Raw genomic sequence first — 18,592 nt, 5'->3', positions numbered from 1 at the left:
AACTGAACGTGACAATATTCAACACTGAGATTAGCTCAATAGGCTGGGATTGTGACTCGCAAAGTATATAATTGTAAGTTTGAATCCAGCCACAATCTTTTGGCCTGTCATAATTTTGATTATATGTTTAGTTAAACAGGATGACATCATTCTGAAATACCATACGCAGCTTAACCCTGTACGTTTGTCTGCAGTTGTGAATTTAATGGTATAGAATCATGGGTTAAAGCTTAATGTTATAAGCAATATCAATAGGCTCGTGACAAATACACTTTTGTATTATGTTAAAACAGTCTGCTGGTTTCTGTTAGTGTAGCAGTTAATTGTCTGTTAATTGTAAGGTTGGCGGTTCGATCGCCGAGTCCTCCTAGGCCATATGCCGAAGTATCCTTGAGCAAGACTCTGAACCCCAAGTTGCTCGCGATGGGCAGGCCTGCGCCTTGCATGGCAGCTCCGCCGCCGTCAGTGAGTGTGTATCATTTTTTGTTCTCTGCCATGCATACAATATACCAGTACAGGTATATTGCATGCATTTCTAGAATCTCACGCATTTCTAGTTTTGCATCTCACCCCCTCCCCAACTCCTCTCCCTGCTCCTCTACTCTGCAGATCCCCTTCTGCTATCCAGCAGCCTTGAAGGGGATCGGCCAAGCTCCTAGAAGCCCATTCAAGACCATATGACTCATCTGCCACTTGAAGAGTGTTCTGCCTAGATTACTCTAACTTGTCTCCTTCATTTCTTAATTCGTTCATGATTTTTCTACCTTTAAGTAAAACTAAAAAAGATATCCATTGCTGGTGTGGTCTGTAAATGGTACAACCAAATGTTTTGAAATCCCCCCCAAAACATGAGTTTCCTAAACATGACTTGTATAATTGTGGAAAGAAAACATGGATTTTATTAAGTACTTACTGTTGAAGTTTAATTATCCTAAAAGGAAAAGTTTTAGAGCAACTTAATTATCATTGTCGCCATTATAGTGAATGAAACCTGGTTACTCTCACCACAGATGGGCAAACTCTGAAAGCAGTTTTTGCACTCTTCCTGCTATTTGTCCTCTTGCACTTCTCTCTCAACTCCCTCCCTTTCTCTCTCTGCCTCTCTCTCTTTCTCTCCAAAACATAGAATCTTGTATGTAATCAGAAGTAACAGGGACGACAAGAGTTTGTCAAAGGATGACACGCATTGTGAATCAGCTTGTGGGTAAACTTACCTGGTTTTGTTGCATAACCTGCTTTCTGGAATATTCCCCAGGGCACATTCATTCCTGGAGATGACTGGCTGTTGTGGTGCAAATCAAATGAACACTTTGTTCAAGATTTCTATAGTCACCTCAACTTAAAGGTAGGTTACAGTTATTTAGTATAGAGCTCAAACAAACTATCAAAGAAAATGAAGTATGCAAATCATTTTTATTTGAAAAGGTCATATAATTCTACATGTAGCCTATTGTAATGAAATAGGCCTTGTGGAACCTGGAAATTGAGTAAACATTTACTATACAAATAAAAGAGAACATTGACAGGCTACATTTGCATAAAACATGACATAGCTTATAACTTAATAAAGACTTATGCCTATCAGAGAACAAGCACAACCATTAGCCCTTGTTACATTTACATTTTATGACAACTATATATATTGTTATACTGTCTAACCCATATTGTTGCTAAGATCTCATTGAAGCTAAGATCATATGCACTTTATAGTTTCGTCTTACTCATTGTGTTCTATCAGATAATGTAACCCTTGCAAGTCATTTTCAAAGACGTAGATGTGAACAATAAGAGATCAGATATGAAAAAAAAACTTGTCACCAAGCAGTTTCAATCACGAAACTGCACCACATGTAGATTTCAATCTACACTTCAAGATGTAACAACATAGAAAAGATCAGCGCTGGATAACTGTCAAATTCTAAGTAGCTTGCCTGAGAGCTGGCCTCATAAGACATAGTACATTACAATGCATATGAAACCCTGCCCCCCCCCCCCCCCTCTATGATGAACTCAGTCACAGTCTCTCTGAGTTGGCTCGGAGGCAGTAGAGTCTGACTTGCGCGAGATCCGGGACAGATGGCATGTCAGGGAGCGAGATGATATGACCAGGTCCTCTGCAAAAGTACTCTCAAAGACCAGGCACACAGACTGACGAAGCTTCCTCTGGAAGTCATCACACATAAAGACGTAAAGAAAAGGGTTCAGGCAGCTGTTGAAAACTGCCAGGCTACTGGACAGTGCAACACCCCCATACACTAAAGATTTGAAAGTTTGGTTGACTGCTACCACGCGACAATAATAGTCTGTGAACTGGAACACGTGAAATGGCAGCCAGCATATGAAGAAAGCCAGGATGATTGCAAAGATGATGCGGAGAGACCTTTTCCCTAGTCTCTTCCTATGGAGGCGTCTGGTGCGCATTCCTATGGCGACATAAGACCCAATGATGACTACGAAAGGGATGAGGAATCCCAGTACAAAACGCAACACGATGAGGTCCTTATGTCCTTTAAGAGTAATTTTTGAATAGCAGTATGTTTTTCCGTTATGAAATATGGTTTCTCGATGGAGAATGTAAGGGATGCTGCAAATCAAAGAGACCAGCCAGATCCCAACACATGTGAACTCAGCCTTGCGTGTTGTGCGTTTATTCTGGGCCCATGCTACCACACACGTGCACAGGCAGCGGTCTACACTGATGGCCGCCAGGATGAAGATGCTGGTGAACATGTTTTGCACGTTCACCATGCTGTTCAGCTTACACATAAAGGGCCCAAAGATCCACTCAAAATTGTGAGTTGTGTGAATGATGCTAATGATTCGAAAGGCTGTGAACAAGAAGTCAATACAGGCCAAGTTGAGGAACCACACCGAGTTGACTGTTTTTGTCATCCTGTACCCTGTCACATAGATGACGAGACCATTACCAATGGTGCCGGTCACTAATGTCACATAGTTGATCACCAGAGATATTGTCGTCAGCCAGTTTAGGTTTGGTCTTGCCCCTTCAGATGCCCCTAGAGTGACATTCAGGGTGATGTTCTGTGAGCCTAAAATCAGAGGGAAACTGCTGTTTTACATCAGTTGCAACTTCAATTGAAAACATTTGTGTCATCATCACATAAATGTGTAAAGATATGAATTACAAAATAAGTAAACAAAAAATACATTGACAAATGGAGATTTTTCGAGCTTCGGTAGGAGATGACCACACCACAACGCCCATGCACCTGATTACCATATAATTTACACCCTGATTCTCATAAAATAATCCAACATATAACTCAGGCTAGTTAGTAGCCTGCTATAAAAAACAACTTGAAGTCCATAAGAGAGCTGGGGAAAAAAGATGGGAAGAAGTATATCCTTGGGCACCATAGATTTACTGTGTAAACGACACATGCTCGATTTGAGATTTCACAACAATGCCTGAGCTGTATATGTCGCCCAGGTTCTTACTATGTGACCACAAGAAATGATCCAAAGACATTCACAAGTGTTTGGTTCTCTGCCATGCATACAACATACCAGTACTGGTATATTGCATGAATCTCACACATCTCTAGTTTTGCATCTCACCCCCTCCCCAACTCCTCTCCCTGCTCCTCTACTCTGCAGATCCCCTTCTGATATCCAGCAGCCTTGAAGGGGATCGGCCAAGCTCCTAGAAGCCCATTCAAGACCATATGACTCAACTGCCACTTGAAGAGTGTTCTGCCTGGATTACTCTAACTTGTCTCCTTCATTCCTTTATTGGGTGTGCTTTGCTTTCGGCAAAGGCACAACCTTTGTTCTCTCATACATATATTATTATTTTTATTTCTTTTTGCCCCCTTAAATCTTTGTCAATATTTGGCCTACATAGACAACCTAGCACTAGGTGTCAAAAGTTTTGTCTTGGTAGTGATTGAGTTGCTTGTATTTTTATTTACGTTCCGTTGCATGGTTTAGACTAAAGGTAAGTTTTTGTGGCGAAAAGTGAAGCTAACGGTGGCTAATTTGCTAGCAACAGTCACTGACATTACTAATGTTGCTACGTCACTAACGTCACGAAAACACGCGTGACTACCTGTTGCAGAACATTCGTTTCGCATGTGTTAACTTTGGGGATAGCTAGGCTAACTATAGCTTTACTGCAAGGCAGCTGCAGAAACGCCACAAGCAAAGAGGCCAGGGTGATAACTATTTACTAATTTTACTTTGTGATGTGAAACACAATTGTGAAATGTAATGTAAAATATTAGCTAATATTATTAAGGAAGTAGGCCCACATCTTAGGCCCACATGAATGCAATATTAGTAGGCTAAATGCCTGAAAATATCAGGAGAAGGGAAAACTGGACGTTTAAGTCATAGAGATTATGTCAATTTTTACACTGGTCTGCCAAATGTATTTGTTTTGATTCAGCTATGAGGCTGCCTCTTGCAGGGGAAATGAGAAGACATCATATTTCATTCTACACGTCACTCGTATTTTGAGTTGTAAATGAGCAGCAAAAAAATATGCTTTTAAATCTATGTAATATTTATAAATAATAAGTAGGCCCCATGCATTTTTATATAAAATATACAGAAATATCAGTTGAAAAAATGTCATTAAAACACGGACCCCTGTGCAACCGACGCAAGCAAGCACACCCTACAATTTCCCTTGTTCATGCTTGTTCTACCTTCAAGTAAAACTAAAAAATATATCCATTGCTGTTGTGGTCTGTAAATGTATATTTCCAACAATCCATTGTTTGTGGTACAACCAAATGTTTTGAAATCCCCATGAGTTTCCTAAACATGAGTTTCTTAAACATGACTTGTATAATTGTGGAAAGAAAATATAGATTTTATTAAGTACTTACTGTCGAAGTTTGATTATCATAAAAGGAAAGGTTTTAGAGCAACTTACTTATCGTTGTCGCCATTATAGTGAATGAAACCTGGTTACTCTCACCACAGATGGGCAAACTCTGAAAGCTGTTTTTTTGCACTCTTCCTGCTATATGTCCTCTTGCACTTCTCTCTCAACCCCCTCCCTTTCTCTCTCTGCCTCTCTCTCTCTCTCTCTCTCTCTCTCTCTCTCTCTGTGTCTCTGTGTCTCTCTTTCTCTCTCTCTCCACAACATATCATCTTGTATACAAAAGTAACAGGGACGACAACAGTTTGAACAGCTTTGTTTCATAGGTTTTCTTTTCGGATTCATCCTCTACAACAACGGAAATCTATTTGACAAGCATCAGGCTCTAAACCTAGTTAGAGGCCATGGTCTGCTCAATCCAGCCACGGAGATAGGAGACGCGGGCGTACACGGCTGGGGTGCGCACATTGCAGTTCCTGTTACCCCAGGACACAATTCCCACTTGGTACCAAGCATCTCCATTCTGGCAAACCAGGGGGCCGCCAGAATCCCCCTAGTGGACACAAAGAAGAGCTTACTTATAAGAAAATAGAGTGTGAAAAATACAGAGGAGGTCTAGAAAGGCAGACAGGGAAGAAAGTGATGGAAGCTGCACACGGTAGTGTGAATAAAACCGATAGTTGTCCCTGAAATATTTGTATATGTATATTATTTTTATAACTTGTTCCAGGAGAACTGAATTACCTTAGAAGATGATACTCCAGAAGCTCCAGCACAGATCATGGCATCCGAGATCCTGTTCTGACCCCAGTACTGCTTGCACGCTTGCACTGAGCAGGGGTGAGCAGGGGCAGGGCCACCTGCTGGAGGATGGGTCGGCTTGCTGGGAACCGCAGGAGGAAAACAGAGGAATGGGTGATCGTGTGAGGCTGTCTGTGCATGTGTGTATGCATACAAATGTGTGTGTGTATCCCTTTTCAACTGACTCTTCAGGAGTATAGTTGAGAAGAGCAAGACTAAGAATTCCAATGAACCAGTACTTGTACTAGTTACAAGTGGCAAACAAACTTAAACTTTGTACTGGGGATCCACTTCCTAACCCTAACCCTAAGTAGTGCCGGTTCTTCCCCAGCCGGTTGTGACACAGTGGGTGCCAGAGTTGAAGTTGAAGGAGGCCAGGCACACAGGGGACACGCGGTGTGTCATCTGGACAGGGGAGGACAGCTTCAGCAGGGTGACGTCGTTGTTCGGGGAGTTGTAGTAGGGGTGAGTGATGATAACCTACAGGGAACATTGAATGGATGCCAATAGAAAGAAGTTGACGTTAACCAATTACACAACGTTTCATTCATCTTGCAGACGCTTATAGTCGTTATAACTGGCAAGCAGTTTTTTGAGTTGGAACATTTAAAATATTTTGTAAATTTCCCAGCTGCCTTAATGTGTGAATTATCCCTTAATAGGGCATAGAATCTTACCCTGGCAATGCTCTTGACCTGAATCTCCTCACTGTCGGAATTGCGATTGTGCTCTGCTAAGATGACTCGGTGACGGCCAGCACTGTGGGTGATGGGGGGGGGGGGGGCGGGGAGGAGAGGATCAGAGAGACCCTGCAAATTCTGTTGATCTGAAAGTGATAATCCTGTTTTTAGACTTACTTGAAGTAAATTACACATTACTTTAAGAAACCAGGTGAGGTGACATTTTCTTACGGCACTGCCCGCCGGATGTACTTGTTTTAAGCATGAGCAAGCTCTTTACTTACATCATGCACATGTACAGGCAGACGAATGTTGTATGTCCAGGCAAACATGTTGGTCAGGAAGTTCCACTGCTGTTCTGATGATGTGAAAGTGAGCTTGTTTCGTGCTTACTGCACCCCCATGTATGCAGCCCCTTTATGGGGCAGCTACAAAAAGGAAACCCTGCGCAAACTTCAGGTAGCATATAATGACTGTCTGTGGATACTGCTGAAAAAACCCAAGTGTAGCAGTGCTAGTAAGCTTTTTGTTGCGTCAGGGCTAAGCACTTTACAGCCTCTTTTGAGGAACCTGATGGTGAAGTTTATGTCTCGACTTGATGAGTCACAAAACTGCATTATAATGATGATCACGAGTCCCAGGTGTAGCTCGGTCAGATATCAATCATATCTGTGGAAACATTGGTATGGGTGCCTTTTAAAACTCCCATGAATAAGAGTATGTTTGTATGTGTTTATGTATCTGTTCTGTTTTTTTATGGTGTATGTCTTGCTATTGGGCCTAGAACCTGTAATTAAGTTTAATAATATTTCACAGAGCATTTTTACAGTCCGACACAATGCTCCCACTGACAGTTTCTGCCAGAAGGGCAGGTGGGAGACTGAGGTGAAGCACTTGAGGGCAAAACCACATACCTGACACGTCAATGAGCAGCTGTGACCACCCAGTATGGGCTGAGCAGAGATCCTCCGCAGAAATGGAAGCCATTGGTGTCCTGGAGGAAGAGAGTTTTGGGATTCCTGTTGCTGAGCAAGTCACTCTGGAGGAATTTCTGAAAAGTGTGTGTGTTTTTTTAAAAGGTGAATGTAGATTACCTGAAGGGACACCTGCAATTTTGTTGTAGCCGTTCACCTGGGGCTTGATTGAGGGCACTCCACACCCTAGGGCCCAAAACCGACACCATCAAAAGACAGGTTGACCACTACTTAACCAATGTCATGAAAGTCAAACTAGCTCATGGCATCTTGTCCACCACTCCATCCCTAATTGCTGCAAACATCACATCACACAACATTTGTACATGTTCACAAGTGCTTGTGTCCGTCATAACCTGGTTCCCCTGACGGCACAAGGACTAGGTGTTCCACCACCGACTGTGCCACAATATGAGCATGGCAACACTCACCCAGTGCAGTGGCCGCTAGAGCAAGACAGCTGACAATCCAAAGCAGGGCGCTCTGTTCTTATAGTGTTCCCTTGTCAGAACCTGAGCCTTCCCTGTTCGTATCAGTCACAGGTACCTCACATGGCTGATTCAGGCTGCTGTTGGACATGTGGAGGTCTCATCAGTCATAGTGGTAGTCAGACTTTTCCACATCTCTCAAAAACGTACTCATGTGTTTGACCAGCACAAATGGAGCAATCAGAAAATGTATATGTTTTAAGAGGTGGGATAACACCTTATCAACTGGGGAAACTGGACAAATGTGATTGGTTCTCTGCCTGAGGACTTATTTCTTCTCAGTTCAGGTGAGCCCTGCTGCCAGTCATCAGCAACCACATGTCTACTTCTAGGCCTTAAGTTCCCCAAAGCATCCCCAGGAATGGAAAATACATGCCAAAAGGATGAATGCTAGGGTCATTAATTCTTGTAAGAATAGTACTGGAACTTTTAAGATACGGAAAACAGGAAGTTTACTATGAAGAAACTCAGAATCACATGTAGATCTTGCAAATGGTACTTCTGTGGTAAAGGGGAGTCAAATTCTTTGGTAAAGGGGAGTAAACCAACCCTGATGGTATCTTTCACAAGATATTTTGTAACTGTGACACTTACTCAGTGTAGGTGTCCTAACTTGTTTTTTTTCCCCGCAACTGACTTTTTCATTTGTTACAGTCTCTGGTCTTTTTTATTTTCATATTATTTGTATTTATTTGCATATAGTGCTGTTCTTTGTTATCATTGTTCCATTGCATCTTTAACATGAATCCTGTTCAAAACAAAATAGAAACTCAAAATCCCACAGCTTTATTGATTCTTAACAGAATGAAGAAAGCTGTTTAGATGGGGTGATTAGGAAATGTTTTTGGCCCATGTGTGGGGGATGTGGTTGAGGTGATGTTTGGATCCGAGATGATTGGTTGTGGACTTGGAGGGTTTAGTCTGGAGGTATGTGGTATACAAATGTGATCTTACGCATTGAGGGGTCACATCCTTTGGAAGCAAAGCCAGAGATTGCAATAGATTTGATAACCCTTGTACTTGGCTGTCCGGATAATGAGTCCTTCAGGAAGCATTTGGAATTCCTCTGTGTGTGAGAGAGAGAGAGATCTAATGTGATAATTTACTGTACACAATTATATTAGAGACCTAATGGGATATATTTTGATTATTGACATTTTATAGTGATGATACATTTTCAGAATAATTTTGATGATTTACGATGCTATGTGGTCATTCTCATTTAACCAGAAAAAAAAGGTTTCAAACGTGAGTTGTCAACAGGTGGGAACATATTCAGTGCTGAAGGTAAAGGACTGGCAGGTTGGGTGCTGGGTGCACGCTAGTTGACAGTGCTCGACATCCGGAGACAACACTCTGATGATGTTATCTCCCAGGAAGTCTGTTTTCTCCAAAAGCTCCATTTTACACTTTGAAACAGATAAACACATGCTCACAATACATGGTATGGTAGCCTTTGATTGCTAATGCCTCTGAACAGTTATAGTTAAAATGTCACTACACACCCACGTGGATTATCGTCAGACGCATTGCCCAGGAACTGAATCAAACATTTTAATTGCGTATCTATCTACTTCCGTGATCAAGTCTTCAATTTGAATATCTTCCTTACAGCGGATTCCTACGAGAAGTTGCTGGTAAAATTATCAGTTTCAACTGGGATTACAGCACTTAAATTATTGTCTTGCTGCAAGAATAATATTTCTATAATTACAGTATATGCATATTCATGCATTTCTATATCGTTAAAAGTAAAACAAATATTAATGTATATATCACATTAAGAAGAGACAGACTAAAAAACAGCAAAATATTCTTACCTTGACTGAGAGCATGCCCACAGAGAGCAAGCAGACCTAACACCACATAGAACTGCATGATATCTCTCAAAGTATTCTGCTGTTTCTGACCAGAATAAGTGATGATGGATAAGTGAAGATATTTGTATATAATCTTCGCTGACAGGGTGGTAATCTCTGTGTGGTTTTGATTGTTTGTTAGTTATTTCCCCGCTGGGTTATGTAAACGAGTCAATTTTTGGTAAAAAGTAAAAATTTGTTAAAAACTATCAAAAGTAAATGCTTAAAAGCATTTTTTATGCAGCTTTTTGTTGAACTACATTTGCATCAATGTGCATGAAAAGCAAATTACAATAACTATGTCTTACCTTGAAGCCAGGAAAATATATATAGGAGTCAAATGGAAGAGCGGTAATCAGGCTATTAATCAGAAGGTTGCCAGTTCGATTTCTGGCAGTGCAAAATGACGTTGTGTCCTTGGGCAAGGCACTTCACTCTTCTTGCCTCGGGGGAATGTCCCTGTATTCACTGTAAGTCGCTCTGGATAAGAGCGTCTGCTAAATGCCTAAATGTAATGTAAATATGAGATGGCACTGGCATGATTTTGACATACAGTGGCAATGACTTGGCAGCAGTGGTGAAAAAAGTATCAAAATGAATGTTCAAGAAGAAGCTCAGTAGCCAAATCAGTTTCACGCAATTTTAACAGTGTCTCATCAAGGTTTCATCAACGCCCAGACGAGATGGCACCCCAGAGACCCAGAGTCTTCCAAGCCCTCCCAGCACCAAGGAAAACAGCCCAAACCACCTCACAGCCAGGCTGTGCGCCAGCCCTTTAAGCAGTTTATTGCTTACATTCTGACTCTGAGAAAGTCGCACGGCGACTGTGAAGTGTTTAATTAGTCAATCACACACGAGTGGAATCGCCACCCTGAATTGTGTGTGTCTCAACCTTGGGCGTTGAAGGAAGGTGTTGATATGGACCTTGGTTGCTCTCTGGCTGTCGTCCTTATTTTCATGTATTTCCTTGCTGGCGAAATCTACTAAACTCTCCACGATGGTAAGGGCAACCAGACTAGCTACTGGAAGTAGGTCTGAATCTACATCCTTAGAGGATATGCGTGATGTTGTTTCAGTCAAAGCTGGCTCTTCGGAAGGCCTGAAGAAAGCTTTTAGCTTGTCTTGCAGACTTTGAAATATGAGGTGCTTGCTACAGTTCTAAGGTTCCAATTGGTGTTGTGGGATTCCACAGGACTGGACATGTCTGGGGTCTTTACTGAATACACTCAAAAAGGGCCGTGTCTTTGGCCAAGTGGAAATCGAAAAGCATCAGATGACGCTGCCATCTGTTTGATGTCAGCCTGGCACACTAGGACGAAGAGTAAAACTGTATTAGCACTGCGAATGTTGAACAAAAATCATTTTTTAACAATACATTTTAGGGTTAAACTTAAGCAATAATTAGTTTCCCAATATACAAGTTATATTAATATACAGCTTTATTCTATATTGTTCATCTTGTCATGTCAGGGGCTGCAAACATAACTACATACTGTTACTACATGATGACGCGGAAAAGTCCTGTCCATCGACTCTGGGTCAGCTGAAGACTGGGCGCAATTTTGTGTCTGAAGAATGAAACACAAGACTCCATTTAACAGCAAAAAGGGTAAACAATACATCAGAAACGAATATAACGCATTGTAAAACAACTAACTATTGCACAATGCTGATCCATTATAATTTTTCACTTCTGGAAGAGTTTTGAGAAATAGGAGACTTTCTCTCCTGGCTTCAGCCACTGGTTTGGAACCTGCTCCATCCCGCCATCCTTACAGCTCAGAAGTGCATCAGTCAGCAGAGGTCCAGAGAGCTCTGTAACAGGTTTTCATCAAGGATGTGTCTGTATATTGCTGCATTCATCTTTTCCCTCGATCTTGACTAGTCTCCCAGTTCCTGATGCTGAAAAACCTCCCCAAAGCATGATGCTGCCACCACCATGCTTTACTGTAGGGATGGTATTGGCCAGGTGATGAGCGGTGCCTGATTTCCTCCAGAGATGACACTTGGCATTCAGGCCAAAGAGTTCAATCTCTGTTTCATTATAGCGGAGAATTGTGTTTGTCATGGTCTTAAATCTCCTTCAATGCTGCATACATTTTTCTGTACCCTTCCCCAGATCTGTGCCTCACTACAATCCTGTCTCGGAGGTGTACAGACAATTCCCTAGACTTCATGGCTTGGTTTGTGCTCTGACATGCACTGTCAACTGGGGGACCTTATATAGACAAGTGTGTGCCTTTCCAAATCATCTCCAATCAACTGATTTTACATTAGGTGGACTCCAATCTAGTTGTAGAAACATCTCAAGGATGATCAGTGGGAACTGGATGCACCTGAGCTACATTTTGTAAAGGCTGTGAAAATGTATGTGATAACATTTACAAAAATGTCTCTTTTTCATATTATCATTGTGGTATTGAGTAGAATGAGGTAAATAAGGAATTTAATACATGTTGGAATACGGCTGTAACAACGCGGAAAAAGTGAAGCGCTGTGAATACTTTCCGGATGCACTGTAGGTAGGACTTGCGCAAATAAATATGGGTCTTGCAGCATGCATCTAAAGGAAAGAATGTTGACCAGTCTACCATGTTTAGTGTTCAATTTTTTGTTGTCAGCACATGCAGAAATATCCAATTTCACATTGATGTTTAGGGTGTATTGCAAGACACATTGTTCGAGTACTTATTTCCAACTCACTGTAAACCATCAGAAGAAAGAAAGAGGGGGCCACAAGATTATCAATTTCAAAAGACATTGAATAATTTTATTTTAGGTTCAGTTCTCAAAGACAAACTAAGAATATGTGTACACTTCTGCAACAATGGCACATAATCCTCAAAAGGATGAGGTTAACTGGTTATTATACTTCATATGATATTCTGGTCGACTCAGAGGCTGTTTGAAATCTCACTGACAAAGGCGTCTTCAATTTACACTTCATTTGTTTTGTTGTCATTGAGTAGACCTGGAAACAAGCCTTCAGAAGAATATATATTGGTGATCAATGCTTTTATATACTCAAATATTTTATTGTAGTCGATGAAATAGCTGAGCTGACTGATTTGAAATTCCTGAGTGCTAGGGATAGAGAGTTGCTGCTGAAAAGGAAGGTAGCTAACCTGCCCATGTAGTGGAGGAAATGCCAGGGAATTGCTCTGTCCCAGCTGAAGTGGTCCAGTCATGCTACCACTCTGTCCAGGTTGTGGTGGAGCGACAGTGACGTTGCCGCCCTGTCCAGGTTGTGGTGGAGCGACAGTGACGTTGCCGCCCTGTCCAGGTTGTGGTGGAGCGACAGTGACGTTGCCGCCCTGTCCAGGTTGTGGTGGAGCGACGGTGACGTTGCCGCCCTGTCCAGGTTGTGGTGGAGCGACGGTGACGTTGCCGCCCTGTCCAGGTTGTGGTGGAGCGACAGTGACGTTGCCGCCCTGTCCAGGTTGTGGTGGAGCGACAGTGACGTTGCCGCCCTGTCCAGGTTGTGGTGGAGCGACAGTGACGTTGTTGCCCTGTCCAGGTTGTGGAGGAGCGACAGTGACGTTGCCGCCCTGTCCAGGTTGGGATGGAACGGTGATGTTGCTCTTCCATCCAAGTTTGGGTGGATCAGTGATGTTGCTGCCCTGTCCAGGTTGGGGTGAAACACTGATGCTGATTGACAATCCAGTTTGTGGAGGAATAGGGATGGATTTGACCCATCCTGGTGTAGGTGGACCAGTGATATTGCCGCCCTGTCCAGGTTGTGGTGGATCAGTGATGTTGCTGCCCTGTCCAGGTTGGGGTGAAACACTGATGCTGATTGACAATCCAGTTTGTGGAGGAATAGGGATGGATTTGACCCATCCTGGTGTAGGTGGACCAGTGATATTGCCGCCCTGTCCAGGTTGTGGTGGAGCAAACGTGACGTTGCCGCCCTGTCCAGGTTGTGGTGGAGCAAACGTGACGTTGCCGCCCTGTCCAGGTTGTGGTGGACCAGTGGTGTTGCCGACCGATCCATGTTGTGGTGGAGCAACAGTGACGTTGCCGACCTGTGCAGGTTGTGGTTGAGCAACAGTGACTTTGCCACCCTGTCCAGGTTGTGGTGGAGCAACAGTGATGTTGCTACCCCCTGCAGGTTTTGGAGCAACAGTGATGTTGCCGACCAATCCAGGTTGTGGTGGAGCGACAGTGACGTTGCCGCCCTGTCCAGGTTGTGTTGGAGCGACAGTGACGTTGCCGCCCTGTCCAGGTGGTGGTGGACCAGTGACGTTGCCACCCAGTCCAGGTTGTGGTAGAACAGTGATGTTGCCACCCTGTCCAGGTGGTGGTGGAGCAACAGCAATGTTGCCACCCTGTCCAGGTTGTGGTGGAGCAACAGCAATGTTGCCACCCTGTCCAGGTTGTGGTGGAGCAACAGCAATGTTGCCACCCTGTCCAGGTTGTGGTGGAGCATTAGTAATGTTGCTACCCCCTGCAGGTTTTTGAGCAACAGTGATGTTGCTGACCGATCCAGGTTGTGATGGAACAACAGTGATGTTGCCTACCGATCCAGGTTGTGGTGGAGCAACAGTGATGTTGCCGCCCAGTCCAGGTTGTGGTGGAGCAACAGTGATGTTGCCGCCCTGTACAGGTTGTGGTGGAGCAACAGTGATGTTGCCGCCCAGTCCAGGTTGTGGTAGAACAGTGATGTTGCCACCCTGTCCAGGTGGTGGTGGAGCAACAGTGACGTTGCCGCCCTGTCCAGGTTGTGGTGGACCAGTGACGTTGCTCTCCCACCTAGGTTGGGCTGAACCAGTGATGTTGTCGCCCTGTCCAGGTTGTGATGGAGCAACAGCAATGTTGCCACCCTGTCCAGGTTGTGGTGGAGCATTAGTAATGTTGCTACCCCCTGCAGGTTTTTGAGCAACAGTGATGTTGCTGACCGATCCAGGTTGTGATGGAACAACAGTGATGTTGCCTACCGATCCAGGTTGTGGTGGAGCAACAGCAATGTTGCCACCCTGTCCAGGTTGTGATGGAACAACAGCAATGTTGCCACCCTGTCCAGGTTGTGATGGAACAACAGCAATGTTGCCACCCTGTCCAGGTTGTGATGGAACAACAGCAATGTTGCCACCCTGTCCAGGTTGTGATGGAACAACAGTGATGTTGCCTACCGATCCAGGTTGTGGTAGAACAACAGTGATGTTGCCACCCTGTGCAGGTTGTGGTGGAGCAACAGTGTTGTTGCCACCCTGTGCAGGTTGTGGTGGAGCAACAGTGTTGTTGCCACCCTGTGCAGGTTGTGGTGGCAGAACAGTGTTGTTGCCACCCTGTGCAGGTTGTGGTGGCAGAACAGTGACGTTGCCGCCCTGTACAGGTTGTGGCAGAACAGTGACGTTGCCGCCCTGTCCAGGTTGTGGTGGAGCAACAGTGACGTTGCCGCCCTGTCCAGGTTGTGGTGGAGCAACAGTGACGTTGCCGCCCTGTCCAGGTTGTGATGGAGCAACAGTGACGTTGCCTCCCTGTCCAGGTTGTAATGGAGCAACAGTGATGCTGCTTCCCTGTCCAGGTTGGGGTGGACCAGTGATGCTGCTGCCCTGTCCAGGTTGTGGTAGACAAGTGATGTTGCCGCCCTGTCCAGGTTGTGGTGGAGCAACAGTGATGCTGCTTCCCTGTCCAGGTTGGGGTGGACCAGTGATGTTGCTGCCCTGTCCAGGTTGGAGTGGACCAGTGATGCTGCTACCATGTTCAGGTTGGGATGGACCGGTGATGTTGCCACCTTGTCCAGGTTGTGGTGAACCAACTGTGATGTGGCTTATCTGGACCAGTTGGGTTGGGACAGCGATGTTAATACCCTGTCCAGGTTGGGGTTGAACACTAGTGCTGCTACCATGTCCAAGTTGGGGTGGCCCAGTGATATTGCTGCCCTGTTCAGGTTGCGATGGACCAGTGATGTTGCTCTCCCATCCAGGTATTAGCAGAGCAACAGTGATGCTGCTTCCCTGTCCAGGTTGGGGTGGACCAGTGATGTTGCTGCTCTGTCCAGGTTGGAGTGGACCAGTGATGTTGCTGCCCTGTTCAGGTTGGGATGGACCAGTGATGTTTCTGCCCTGTACAGGTTGTGGTGGAGCAACAGTGACGTTGCCGCCCTGTGCAGGTTGGGATGGACCGGTGATGTTGCTCTTCCATCCATGTTGGGGTGGACCAGCTATGTTGCCGCCCTGTCCAGGTTGTGGTGGAACACCAGTAACGTTGCCGCCCTGTCCAGGTTGTGGTGGAGCAACAGTCATGTTGCCTTCCGATCCAGGTTTTGGTGGAACAACAGTAATGTTGCCACCCTGTGCAGGTTGTGGCAGAACAACAGTAACGTTGCTGTCCTGTCCAGGTTGTGGTGGAGCAATCGTTATGTTGCTACCCCCTGCAGGTTTTGGAGCAACAGTGATGATGTTGCCTACCGATCCAGGTTGTGGTATAACAGTGACGTTGACGCCCTGTCCAGGTTGTGGTGGACCAGTGATGTTGCTGCCCAGTCCAGGTTGAGGTGAAACAGTGATGCTGGTGGCCCATCCAGTTTGTGGAGGAATAGTGATGGATTTGACCCATCCTGGTGTAGGTTGTGGTGGAGCAATAGTAATGTTGCTACCCTGTCCAGGTTGTGGTGGAGCAATAGTAATGTTGCTACCCCCTGCAGGTTTTTGAGCAACAGTGATGTTGCCGACTGATCCAGGTTGTGATGGAACAACGGTGATGTTGCCTACCGATCCAGGTTGTGGTAGAACAACAGTGATGTTGCCGCCCTGTGCAGGTTGTGGTGGAGCGACAGTGACGTTGCCGCCATGTCCAGGTTGTGGTGGAACAACAGTGACGTTGCCGCCATGTCCAGGTTGTGGTGGAACAACAGTGACGTTGCCGCCATGTCCAGGTTGTGGTGGAACAACAGTGACGTTGCCGCCATGTCCAGGTTGTGGTAGAACAGTGATGTTGCCGCCCTGTGCAGGTTGTGGTAGAACAGTGATGTTGCCGCCCTGTGCAGGTTGTGATGGAGCAACAGTGATGTTGCCGCCCTGTGCAGGTTGTGGCAGAACAGTGACGTTGCCGCCATGTCCAGGTTGTGGTGGAACAACAGTGACGTTGCCGCCATGTCCAGGTTGTGGTGGTGCAATAGTAATGTTGCTACCCCCTGCAAGTTTTGGAGCAACAGTGACGTTGCCGCCCTGTACAGGTTGTGGTGGAGCAACAGTGACGTTGCTGCCCTGTCCAGGTTGTGGTGGAGCAACAGTGACGTTGCCGCCCTGTCCAGGTTGTGGTGGAGCAACAGTGACGTTGCCGCCCTGTCCAGGTTGTGGAGCAACAGTGATGTTGCCTACCAATCCAGGTTGTGGTAGACAAGTGATGTTGCCGCCCTGTCCAGGTTGTGGTGGAGCAACAGTGATGCTGCTTCCCTGTCCAGGTTGGGTTGGACCAGTGATGTTGCCGCCCTGTCCAGGTTGGGATGGACCAGTGATGTTGCCGCCCTGTCCAGGTTGTGGTGGAGCAACAGTGATGCTGCTACCCTGTTCAGGTTGGGATGGACCGGTGATGTTGCCACCTTGTCCAGGTTGTGATGAACCAACTGTGATGTGGCTTATCTGGACCAGTTGGGTTGGGACAGCGATGTTAATACCCTGTCCAGGTTGGGGTTTAACACTAGTGCTGCTACTATGTCCAAGTTGGGGTGGCCCAGTGATGTTGCTGCTCTGTTCAGGTTGCGATGGACCAGTGATGTTGCTCTCCCATCCAGGTATTAGCGGAGCAACAGTGATGCTGCTTCCCTGTCCAGGTTGGGGTGGACCAGTGATGTTGCTGCCCTGTCCAGGTTGTGTCTGAGCAACAGTGACGTTGACGCCCTGTCCAGGTTGGGAGGGGGCAGTGATGTTGCCGCCCTGTGCAGGTTGGGATGGACCGGTGATGTTGCTCTTCCATCCAAGTTGGGGTGGACCAGTGATATTGCCCTCCCACCTAGGTTGGGGTGGACCAGCTATGTTGCCTTCCGATCCAGGTTTTGGTGGAACAACAGTAATGTTGCCGCCCTGTGCAGGTTGTGGTGGAGCAACAGTGTTGTTGCCACCCTGTGCAGGTTGTGGCAGAACAACAGTAATGTTGCTACCTTGTCCAGGTTGTGATGGAACACCAGTAACGTTGCTGCCCTGTCCAGGTTGTGGTGGAGCAATCGTTATGTTGCTACCCCCTGCAGGTTTTGGAGCAACAGTGATGATGTTTTCTACTGATCCAGGTTGTGGTATAACAATGACGTTGACGCCCTGTCCAGGTTGTGGTGGACCAGTGATGTTGCTGCCCTGTCCAGGTTGGGGTGAAACACTGATGCTGGTTAGCCATCCAGTTTGTGGAGGAATAGTGATGGATCTGACCCATCCTGGTGTAGGTGGACCATTGATGTTGCGACCCTGTGCAGGTTGTGGTGGAGCGACAGTGATGTTGCCGCCCTGTGTAGGTTGTGGTGGAGCGACAGTGATGTTGCCGCCCTGTGCAGGTTGTGGTGGAGCGACAGTGATGTTGCCGCCCTGTGCAGGTTGGGTGGAGTCAGTAATGTTTCTGCCCTGTCCAGGTTGAAGTGGTGTAACGGTGACGTTGCGTTTTTGTCCAAGTTGGGGTGGCCCAGTTATGTTGCTGCCCTGTTCAGGTTGGGAAGGACCAGTGATGTTGCTCTCCCACCTAGATTGGGGTGGACCAGTGACATTACCGCCTTGTTCAGGTTGTGGTGGAGCAACAGTGATGTTGCCGCCCTGTACAGGTTGTGGTGGACCAGTGAAGTTGTTGCCCTGTCCAGGTTGGGGTGGACCAGTGATGTTGCTGCCTTGTCCAGGTTGTGGTGGAGCAACAGTGATGTTGCCATACTGTGCAGGTTGTGGTGGAGCAACAGTGATGTTGCCGCCCTGTCCAGGATTTGGTGGAGAAACAGTGATGCTGCTACCTTGTTCAGGTT

The 18,592-nt window shown here is 45.8% G+C and overlaps 1 protein-coding gene and 1 pseudogene across 2 annotated transcripts; both read right to left on the bottom strand.

The window, feature by feature from the left end:
* Positions 1–1,482: 1,482 nt before the first annotated feature.
* On the bottom strand, positions 1,483–4,916 carry LOC146260076 (chemerin-like receptor 1). The gene is made up of 2 exons (XM_084670517.1): positions 4,901–4,916; positions 1,483–3,050 (listed from the first exon to the last, which is right to left on the bottom strand). The coding sequence occupies exons 1-2, from the start codon at positions 4,914–4,916 to the stop codon at positions 2,011–2,013; spliced, it is 1,056 nt and encodes a 351-aa protein (XP_084526643.1). The 3' UTR covers positions 1,483–2,010.
* Positions 4,917–5,163: 247 nt separating this feature from the next.
* Positions 5,164–9,025, bottom strand: LOC146260075 (chymotrypsin-like protease CTRL-1; annotated as a pseudogene). The gene is made up of 9 exons (XR_014729495.1): positions 8,747–9,025; positions 7,736–7,872; positions 7,425–7,490; positions 7,245–7,324; positions 6,615–6,999; positions 6,328–6,409; positions 5,956–6,130; positions 5,594–5,732; positions 5,164–5,402 (listed from the first exon to the last, which is right to left on the bottom strand). The product of XR_014729495.1 is annotated as a chymotrypsin-like protease CTRL-1 (transcript).
* Between the last annotated feature and the right edge of the window lie 9,567 nt (positions 9,026–18,592).

Source organism: Hypomesus nipponensis, chromosome 13, assembly GCF_054491055.1.
Source record: "Hypomesus nipponensis isolate SF chromosome 13, ASM5449105v1, whole genome shotgun sequence".
Lineage (NCBI taxonomy): Eukaryota > Metazoa > Chordata > Actinopteri > Osmeriformes > Osmeridae > Hypomesus > Hypomesus nipponensis.
Note: the sequence above shows the minus strand (reverse complement) of the source record. Positions and strands in the feature narration are given on the sequence as shown.